At 34.3% G+C, this 11,303-nt stretch overlaps 1 protein-coding gene across 1 annotated transcript; it reads right to left on the bottom strand.

Annotated features, from left to right (window-relative positions):
* Nucleotides 1–6,936: 6,936 nt before the first annotated feature.
* On the bottom strand, nt 6,937–7,371 carry LOC132751140 (uncharacterized). Its single transcript, XM_060741262.1, has one exon. The coding sequence runs from the start codon at nt 7,369–7,371 to the stop codon at nt 6,937–6,939; it is 435 nt and encodes a 144-aa protein (XP_060597245.1).
* Nucleotides 7,372–11,303: the final 3,932 nt, after the last annotated feature.

Below are 11,303 nucleotides of genomic sequence, written 5' to 3'. Positions count from 1 at the left end.
GAATGATAATCAAGTTCATTTCCTTGGGGTTCATAATTACCATTTTTTCCCCACACAAATCACTGAAGCATTTGTTTCAAATGTCTGTGTTTTACATGTAATTATCAGAAAGTACATGTAACCTTTACTTTATGCAAGAAAATTGGCATTTTAAAGCAGCATGCCTGCAGATTTCTGCTAATTTTCATGAAAATTTAGAAAATTTATTTTAAGTAAAATATTTTCAGAAATACAAAAAAAGTGATTTACACATTGCAAGCGGTACTTTAGATTCACTAAAATTATCAAATAAACGCCAAAATATAAGAAAGTAGCCTTTACTGCTATAGTAATGCAGTAGAAATATGGTGATAACACTGCAAAATCAGTCATTTATTGCATGTGAAATGCAAATTATCACTTAGATTGTAAATATTTTTTACTTTTCTTAAAATTTCATTACATGATTGATTGCTTGAAATTATTTGGCTGATCTCGATGCATGTAACTTTGAATTTTGTTTCTAAAGTATACTATAGATAAATTCAGGGGAATTAAACTTGAGAGATGTGTTTTCTGCAAAATGAAAATGATTACTTTAGCAAACCAGTCATGTCCTAACTTTAAATATGACAACATTATATAGATTTACGTACATTAAATACACCATCAAGCTTGTAATGTAAGAGGACATTTCTATCATGAGAATGACATTTTCAGCTTTTCAAAATGAGTGAGCTGAGACGGATTTACTGAGTAGTAGGAATTATCCTTGTCTGTATCTTTGTGACCCGGAGACACCGAGATCTATGTAGATGATGGACATGGCTGCCGTACCAAATGTCGGTAATTAACTGCTGTCACTAGAACGAGTGACAAGTCAGCTTAATATATATCAATCAAGATGTTTATATTTCCATCCAAGTAAAACACTTATCCTTGATGGCATTGACCGTTTTTTATTGACATAAATAACTTCAGATGTTTATTATTCTATTTAGATAATGGTTGCGACTTCTTTCTGCTTTTACAGTTATTGATAAGTGGTGGCGGAATAGCTGAGTGGTTAGCACATCAACTAGTAATATAAGGATCGCTCAAATCCTGTCAAGCGCAAGCCACTGTTTCCTTTAGCAAGAACCTTTTACACTCATTGTTCAGTACTGGTTGGTTCCAGGAAAGGATTCAAGAGTGTATTTTATGCTAACCATATAGCTTCCTACACAATCAAACTGAAATAAATTCTGTATTAAGTATCTTCTATTGAATTATAAATGGAAGATTTTTGTCATGAATGAGTGTGGTTTGTTAGTACATAGCTTTACGGAGAATATGAGATATAACTAATGTATAGTTGCAGACACTGAACTTCAAAGTGATCTGTATTCTATTATTGCCATCATGATTTTTATGATAACTCCTTTATTCATTTATATTGAACCCTTGTCATGTTTAAACTAGCTTACAGAATGTCAGCGGTTCTAGTCAGAAGCCTGTTTGTGGTTAGACCTGAGGCCTTCCTCCTCCATTAAAGCTGAAAAGTTGCCAGATGACCTTCACAATGTTAGTGCTATGTAAAGCTCAACCATAAGAAAGAAAATCTAAAATATTTCAATGTAGACCATTCTTTACTTTTTAGAGACAATTCAAAATATGTACTGACTGAATAGCAAACAGTGGAGACCATGATCAGTCAGATGATCTTGGTAACATTAGTACATTCAATAGCAGCCAGCAGGCTAAAAATTAAATTAATTTTCTTTACAAAAGAGAAAGGATGAAATAGTAGTTAATGGGGGCGTCCGTTGCCAAGTGGTTAAGGTTGTTGACTTCAAACTACTTGCCATTCACTGCTGTGGGTTTGTCTCCCGACAGGGACTTTGGATTCTTTCATGTGAGGAAGCTTTCCAGCTTAGCTTATGGGATGTCTACTCAGGGTGCCTGAAATAATGCACGGAAGGGCACCTGAGTTTTACCTCCACCAGTAAAGCTGAAATATCGCCATATGACCTATAATGCGTCGGTGTGATGTAAAACCCAATTCCAAGTTGTTATCATTTAAGACAGTTAATAATTTATTTGTATGACGTTTATTTGTTGGTATGACAACTCTTAATTTTGTTTGCTTTCACCTACAAATATAACTGAAATAAACAGTTGTTGATTTGTGTTGTTTATAAATAAGGAAATTAATGAAATGTTATAGTAAATGCAATAAAATAAGCAATATTCTATCATTTATTGTCAAGCAAATAGAATCTGATAATGAAGGAAATGATATAGCATCAGTTTATCTAGACAATTTACTGCTTGAACAAGCTAAGAAATATAATGACATCTTGCAGGTAATAAAACAATGCTGCAATTTGATGATAAATGGATGATAGCCACTTAATTGCAGGCAATGTGAAATGTTTCCATGACAGTTGATCTTAGACATTGAAATCAGTTTGGGTTTTATAGTGGTCTGACACTTGCAGAGAAATTGGTTAATTACTGGTTAGTTATCCAGGAAAACACACAAAGTTGAGGTTCCTATGGTCAAGGTTACACGTAGCGGTAAAAGGTCAGATAAGAATATGAGAATCGACAGAACAGTTTTGTAGTTTTAATTAAAGGAAGTTCATCACAATCAAGAGACTAAGAACTATCAGAATTATTCAGGTCAACAAATGTAATGTCAAGGTCACCAGAAAGGGATGATTAATCTTAAAGATTACTTGACACAATTGTTTACTATCATTGGACAGAATATTGCAAATATAAACTAGGTTTCTATGTCAAAGGTCAAGGTCACACTTAAAGGTTACAAGAAACATTTCAGAGCAACATAAGGTGCATATTGGCAATTAATTTTATGAAATACGCAATTGATTTTTTAAGAATGCGTATCAAAACCCATTGAAAAAAATAAAATACGTAATTGTCTTAAAAAACCTGTGCGTATTGTCATTTTTATCACCGCAAAATTAATCTGTCAGATGCTCGTACTTTTGGACAAATTATATCTATATGCATGCTATCAGAATATTCACGAATCAATGTTAACTAATCAACGGTCTCCGATCTTCGACGGTCCCCGGACTCAAAAGACCGACTAAGCCATATCAATAAAGCATGAGACCTGTCGATTTGTCTACTCAGGTCGACGGTCTTTACAGACCGGCAGAGATCGTTGATTTTGCGGAAAACGTCAATAAGTAGGTCACAGCTATATCAATAGTCGCTTTGAAAGCAATATGGCGTCGTACAAAAGGGACAATGATTTGAAACAAAACAGTCGTAAATAATCAAAAGTCAGTCAGAAAACGAAATTGTTAAAAATATTATGAAATATAACATGAGCATTTTATATAAAAAATATAACAATTGTGAAAAGTTCTAATAAATTATTAATCCTATTTTCTTTTAAAACAGTTTAAATTTTATTGATAGAAACCATAAAATTCAAATCTTCATAATTGATTACCCAATTGATAGGGTATCGAGTTTTGGAATACCCAATTAAATGGAGCCTATACCCAATTCCAAAGGAAATGATGGAGTAATACCCAATTCACTTTTAAAGCTTATCTGTTGCTCTGCATTTGTCCATTATGAAATGAGGGATTTTTTATAGTATAACTTAGTTGGATAAATGTTCAATTTTGTCAAGCATAGTGTTGTATGCAAAAGCCAGGTCTTTGTTGCCAAGGTCATGGTCACATGAGGAGGTCCATTTATTATATCTGGGGGGAAAAATTGAATGTCTGTATTGAATATATAGTGATCATAAATTGAGGCATTCACTATTATGAGACTGAACATAAGTGCCTGTTGCACACTTATTATTTTTATCTTGAAATTTGAAAATTCTGTACGCTTTTGAATAGACTATAAGAAGTTCAAACTTGAAAAAAAAAACATTCATTTAATAAATTCAGCAAGTTTTGAAAGATATAAGCTTTTATATAAAAAAAATGTGCCCCAGCAAGTTTTCTGTCAAGTTCTTTATGTAGCATTCCCTTCTTTAGTAAAACTGTCCATTATCCTTGCATAGATTTTTAATAAAACATACTTAGGTATTCAGATCTTGTATTTTTGATGGTGCATTGTCAATCTGTTTGTCATTTATCAATTCTGTCTGCCTTAATGTTTGCCCATTCATTCCTTAACCCAGTCAGCCATCTATCTTTGTTGGCATCAATATTTGCAATCCTTTCATTTGTTGTTGGTGTTGGTCCAATTCTTTAGCTGACTTTATTAAGTAATTTACAAACAGCTGTCCTAATAACCCAGGTGGTGTACTTTCTAAATAAAAGTTCTTGTGCAGAGTAACATTATTATGTACTTTTTCTTCTTTAGAATTTCTAGGGATTTACAACTTTAAACTTTTGATATTTTCTCCTTAATTTTATAATTATGATTATATATTATTATTAATTATAAATTATTATCTATATATATATATATATATATATATATATATATATATATATATATATGCTATGTAATTATTATTGTTCATAGAAATTTGCAAAAAATGTTATGATCTGTGATCCCTTTAAGTAGCCTGTGGTGAAGCCTTAAATAGAAAATTGCATGATGATGACTTTTTCAGTTTTTTGTTTGTTTGTTTTTGTTTGTATTGTTTTATAATGCTGATTTAAACACATTTTGGTCATACCTCAGAGGCTTGTCTACTTAACAGACTTTTATGGAATACTATTCAGTAATTACCAATTTCTATGCAAGTAATGGACTAACTAATCCCACTAGAGAGACAAGTTAATATTAGTACCAATGTCCATGTGAATCAAAGCAGTGACCCCTGCATTACATATTCAATATTAATGAGCTAAGCTGGCAGACCTGTGTTTGTTTTACTTAAAAATCCAACTAGAAAAAAGTGATGATGATTAAATAAAACGCTTTATTCATAGGATGGGTATAGAGTTTCATGAGTTTTGAAGTTGATTTGATAGTAAAATCTGTAAATGGCAGAAATTTGGCTTCAAGGTCAATAAGATATTCATAGAACTCTTAAGAATGTTTATTTTCAAGTACAATGATATTATAAAGAGTTTGTTTATCATTAAGATGACAATGAAACACAGATTTTGAGTGTCTTTGGCAGGAATTAGGGTGTTTTCTAGGAAGGGTGTATTCTAGGAATTATGGTAATTTTACAGGAATTAAGGTAAATAGTTCAAAAAGATGCAAGTAGGTAAATTCCTGTCTGAAAAATCCATAAAAAGTAATGAATACTAAATGAATAGAATGAATAGTAGACATTTCATTTACAAATGTTGTGTATTTAATTAGGCTAGTCATATTTTCTGTCGGGACTTTGTCAGGAAAGTGTTTGATGAACCTTTTATACCGGTCAGACTGGGAAGATTAAGAAACTGTGTTGGCAATAAGGCTTGAAATTACCATGTTAAACCCTTACTTTAAATGAAGCAGCCTTCAGCAGCTATCATTTATTGGAAAAAACAATTTTCTGTTGTTTCAAACTAGGTATTTCAGTAACTTTATCCTAGAAAGTGAATCTTGTCACTGTTAAGCCTTCTCCAAAACCGCGTCCCAAGACCTTTTTATAATGCCTCAGTGACATTTCGTTTCAGAAATTAAAAGATCGGGGAACAAGTTGTCCATTTAACTAATTTAAATATAGAGAATGGACTGGTAGATTAGAGGTATCAAGGGGTTTCCTCATTGTTTATATATTTCATCATCAGCATATTTCATTTTCCACTTAAATTCTAATATAAAATGATTTATCTAAAAATAATATATTTAATCTTTAGAAAAGACGCTTTAAGTCATCTGAGTGTAGAGCCAGACCGGCATGCACATTGGCATCCTTGCCATCCAACAGGGCTCCATATTGTTGCCAGGCAAACTCTGACAGGACTCCATATTGTTACCTGTCAAACTCTGACAGGGCTCCATATTGTTGCCTGACAAACTCTGACAGGGCTCCATATTGTTGTCTGACAATCTCTGACAGGGCTCCATATTGTTGCCTGACAAACTCTGATAGGGCTCCATATTGTTATCTGACAATCTCTGACAGGGCTCCATATTGTTGCCTGACAAACTCTGACAGGGCTCCATATTGTTGCCTGACAATCTCTGACAGGGCTCCATATTGTTGTCTGACAATCTCTGACAGGTCTCCATATTGTTGCCTGACAAACTCTGACAGGGCTCCATATTGTTGCCTGACAATCTCTGACAGGTCTCCATATTGTTGTCTGACAATCTCTGATAGGGCTCCATATTGTTGCCTGACAAACTCTGACAGGGCTCCATATTGTTGCCTGACAAACTCTGACAGGGCTCCATTTTGTTGCCTGACAATCTCTGACAGGTCTCCATATTGTTGCCTGACAATCTCTGACAGGGCTCAATATTGTTGCCTGACAAACTCTGACAGGGCTCAATATTGTTGCCTGACAAACTCTGACAGGGCTCCATATTGTTGCCTGACAAACTCTGACAGGGGATCCATATTGTTGCCTGACAAACTCTGACAGGGATCCATATTGTTGCCTGACAAACTCTGACAGGGCTCCATATTGTTGCCTGACAAACTCTGACAGGGCTCGTTATTGTTGTCTGACAAACTCTGACAGGGCTCGTTATTGTTGTCTGACAATCTCTGACAGGTCTCCATATTGTTGCCTGACAAACTCTGACAGGTCTCCATATTGTTGTCTGACAATCTCTGATAGGGCTCCATATTGTTGCCTGACAAACTCTGACAGGGCTCAACATTGTTGCCTGACAAACTCTGATAGGGCTCCATATTGTTGCCTGACAAAACTCTGACAGGTCTCCATATTGTTGCCTGACAAACTCTGACAGGGATCCATATTGTTGCCTGACAAACTCTGACAGGGATCCATATTGTTGCCTGACAAACTCTGACAGGGCTCCATATTGTTGCCTGACAAACTCTGACAGGGCTCGTTATTGTTGTCTGACAATCTCTGACAGGTCTCCATATTGTTGCCTGACAAACTCTGACAGGTCTCCATATTGTTGTCTGACAATCTCTGATAGGGCTCCATATTGTTGCCTGACAAACTCTGACAGGGCTCCATATTGTTGCCTGACAAACTCTGATAGGGCTCCATATTGTTGCCTGACAAACTCTGACAGGTCTCCATATTGTTGCCTGACAAACTCTGACAGGGCTCCATATTGTTGCCTGACAAACTCTGACAGGGCTCCATATTGTTGCCTGACAAACTCTGACAGGGCTCCATATTGTTGCCTGACAAACTCTGACAGGTCTCCATATTGTTGCCTGACAAACTCTGACAGGGCTCCATATTGTTGCCTGACAAACTCTGACAGGGCTCCATTTTGTTGCCTGACAAACTTGAAACACCTATCAAACATCCTGTATAGTTCTATACTAGCATATTTAAGGCAATTCAGCAAAAATAATATTATAAAGCTAGAGCAGATATTGTATTGGTTTTGTACATCAGCAAACAGTATTGTCCTCTCTAATAGCAATTGATAGACATTATTATTGTCTAACTGAAAGAGTAGTGAAAAAGGTATTAAAGAGGAAATTTATCAGACTGAAAAATCCAATAGTGAAAAACAACAATGAAAATAAGGTAAAATTTAATCCAGTACGAAATTGAATTACAGCATTTTGAAATAAATGGGTATACATGATCACTATAAGTTACTGTTAAATGTGCAAATTCCATGTCATCAAGGTCATTGCATGGTATTGAACTTTGTATATTTGTCATATAGTCATCAAATAAATGCAACTGTAGCTCATATCCGTTCAGTTACTGCCACAAAACATATTGGTAGCCAAGTGAATGATGTGTTGCATGCAAGAGCCATGATTGGCTGCACCTCCAAGGTCAAGGCTCTATTTGGAAGTCAAAGATTAAATCTTGTCCACATTATATTTCTGTCTTTACTTAATGGATGTCAAAATATTTAGCATAGGCCTTCACCAGAGCCAGCAAATGGGTTAAACACAACTTCAAGGTCAAGGCCATATATTGTGGTCAAAGTTTAATTTGTCTCTTGCTTTTAACTTTCTCATTACTTGATGGATTGTTCAAGTATTTGGGAAATGGTTTCACCACAGTCAGATGATATGTTGCGCATGAACTTGTCCACACCTTTAAGGTCAAGGTTGCATTTGGAGGTCAAAGGTCAAATTATTTGTGTCAACTTTTTCTCTTTGGCTTTTAAATTATTGTTTATTGATTGTCAAAATATTCAGCAGGTGTCTTCTTTCCTCACAGGGTAAATCTGCACAAAGTGTTTTCCCTCACTCACAGTGTATGCATGTAAATAATAATATGTGTGTCCACCTTATTGCTTTGTATGGTTGCAAAGAAGCAGAGTCTTATATGATTTCAAATAAAATGCATGATTTACTGTGGACTGAAACAATTTTATTTTGGGTGTGGTCAATAAAAATAAAAGTACATGATTACATACATCAGATTTACACTTTGGTCCCTAATTTAGATTTTTTTTGCTTAAATGTTGCAAAACAATTTATTTATATTTTCTTCAAATGGAAAGACAATATTTGCTGATCTCAAGACAAAAATTAAATCATGTATAAACACTTTGTCTCCATCTGAATAAGAACTGTTTTACATTGGACAAAACACATAGATTTAAGAGCTGTTGCATTGCATTGTCATAAAACATTTGAATTTTTCAATCTATTCATTTGTTTACCTGTCGAAACTAGAAAACATGTTTGTTTTGAAAAAAATCAAATATATAAATTATATCTTTTTTAAGTTTTGTATTTTTTCTTCTGAAATGATTGGGATAGTCCTGTACAGACATTTTTCTGTCCAATAGCCACCTTTGATATCACACAAGGGTGTTTTTATTTTGGGTAGATTTGGTAATGGGTCTGATGCCTTTAATGTCTCCAGCTTGATTGTTGATCCTGTGCTTATTAAAAGTTTATATATCATTTAATCTGGATATAATTAATTAATGGCCAAGGCATTACTATAAACCTTCAGGAACGTGTCAGTACGGTGTTTATATAAATAAGACTTGTAGTGTCAGATTCCTGGCACAATTATTGGTGACCTTTTCTACAGGAATTGAATTAAATAGAGAAATTAAGAATCCTTAAAGAAAGACCAACACGACAAAATTGAAAATGTTGCAGGCTCGTTTTGGTTGAGCCTGTTCATGGACGGTATTGTCAAGTGCAAACCTTGCTTGTTATTACCTTATAGATTTTCGGAATTATTTCAGGATATGTGTTCATCACAGTCAGCTGATGTTTTGTGGACAAGACCAACTCTTCAAAGGTCTTAGTTGCACTTTGGGTTGACTTTCCTTTCTGACTTTTTTTTTCTCAATGATGAACTATAAAAACGTTTAGCAGATGTCTTCCCTGGACTAAGCCAGGTGCAGCACCCATGTCAAGTTTGCATTTGGAGGTAAGATGTAATATGGCGGGAGTATTATAAGGTGCCATATGGATACATTATATCTTGTTAAATTCTAAAATGGCCCACTTTTTTAAGTCGGGAATTTCAACTTTTGTTTTGCTTGTAATTTTGTGGCAATGAAAATCCAGTTAGGACAAATAAAGATAATAATAAAGCAACTTAATGTAAGTCTCTTAAGCTGTCCAAGATGTATGAATGCTACATCCGGAAAAAAAAAATAATTTTTACTTCTGTCTTTTACAACTCTTTTAACTTGTATTTCGACAGATAGTGAAATTTCAAAGGACAGACAATTAAAAGTTATTTTATAGATAATTTTTGACAGGCAGTTAATCAATGGTGGTAAAAAGACATATTGTCAGGCCAATAGAGAAAACTTCTTCATACCTGTTTCCGTACCAAATCACTTAGCAGCAGTTTATTGTCTATTTAACTTGTTCAAAGTGGAGTTTGTGTGCTGATTATTGCATGCTGTCGTGAAATAAACAAGCAAGTCATGAAAACAGGTTTTTTTTCTTTCAAGGAAACATTGATTTTATTATATTTTTAGCCATGGAACTGCCTGTCAAGATTAAAGTCTTTACTTTGAGTCACGTAGGTCCAACAAACTAAGGACACGATTATTGACTTGTGCTTGACCTTGACTAACCCGCCTTCCATATATGTTTATTCAAATAAAAAATAATGCTGACAATGCGTCAGGAATAAATTGTGCCATATTAAAGACAATGCGCAATCATGTCTTGTGTTTTTCTTTGACTTGATGACTAAGTGGTTGTTTTGATATGACAGTTTGATATATTGAAGAACACTTTGAATCTTCTCAAGGCTCTGTTGATTTATATTGTTTTGATTTTTAGTTTTGTTTCAAATTGTTGCACGCACACACACTGGCTCAGATGTTGAAGTTGTACACAGTGTAGATACAGTTATACACAGTGTTGTAACAGTTGTACACTTTATTTATTCAATTATACACATTGTTGATTAAGTTGTACACATTGTTGATTAAGTTGTACACATTGTTGATTCAGTTGTACACATTGTTGATTAATTTGTACACATTGTTGATTCAGTTGTACATATTGTTGATTCAGTTGTACACATTGTTGATTCAGTTGTACACATTGTTGATTAAGTTGTACACATTGTTGATTCAGTTGTACACATTGTTGTAACATGTTTATTCAGTTGTACACATTGTTGTTCATTGTTGATTTGATTGTGCACAGCTGATAAGCTGTACACAGTGTTGTTGGTTGATCAGTATTGATACAGTTTTACACAGAAGTTACACAGTTGTACACAGTATTGATACAGTTGTACACAGTGTTGTAACAGTTGTACACTGTGTTGATTCAGTTATACACATTGTTGATACCGTTGTACAAAGTGTTGATATGGTTGTTCACATTTTTAGCTCTACTATTCGATAAGAATAAGTAGAGCTATTGCAGTCATCCGAGCGTCGGCGTCGGCGTCGGCGTAACCACTTATGTTAAAGTTTTTGTAATAGTTCAAATATTTTCAAAGTCCATAGACATATGGCTTTGAAACTTTGCACACTTGTTCACCATCATGACCCCAACCTGTAGACAGGAGGAGGTAACTCTATCAAGCATTTTGACAGAATTATGCCCCTTTTTCGACTTAGAATTTACGTTAAAGTTTTTGTAATAGTTCAAATATTTTCAAAGTCCATTGACATATGGCTTTAAAACTTTGCACACTTGTTCACCATCATGACCCCAACCTGTAGACAAGAGGAGGTAACTGTATCAAGCATTTTGACAGAATTATGCCCCTTTTTCGACTTAGAATTTACGTTAAAGTTTTTGTAATAGTTCAAATATTTTCAAAGTC

This window comes from Ruditapes philippinarum, unplaced genomic scaffold (genome assembly GCF_026571515.1).
Source record: "Ruditapes philippinarum isolate M1 unplaced genomic scaffold, ASM2657151v2 ctg4350_1_1_1_1, whole genome shotgun sequence".
NCBI classification, from domain to species: domain Eukaryota; kingdom Metazoa; phylum Mollusca; class Bivalvia; order Venerida; family Veneridae; genus Ruditapes; species Ruditapes philippinarum.
Note: the sequence above shows the minus strand (reverse complement) of the source record. Positions and strands in the feature narration are given on the sequence as shown.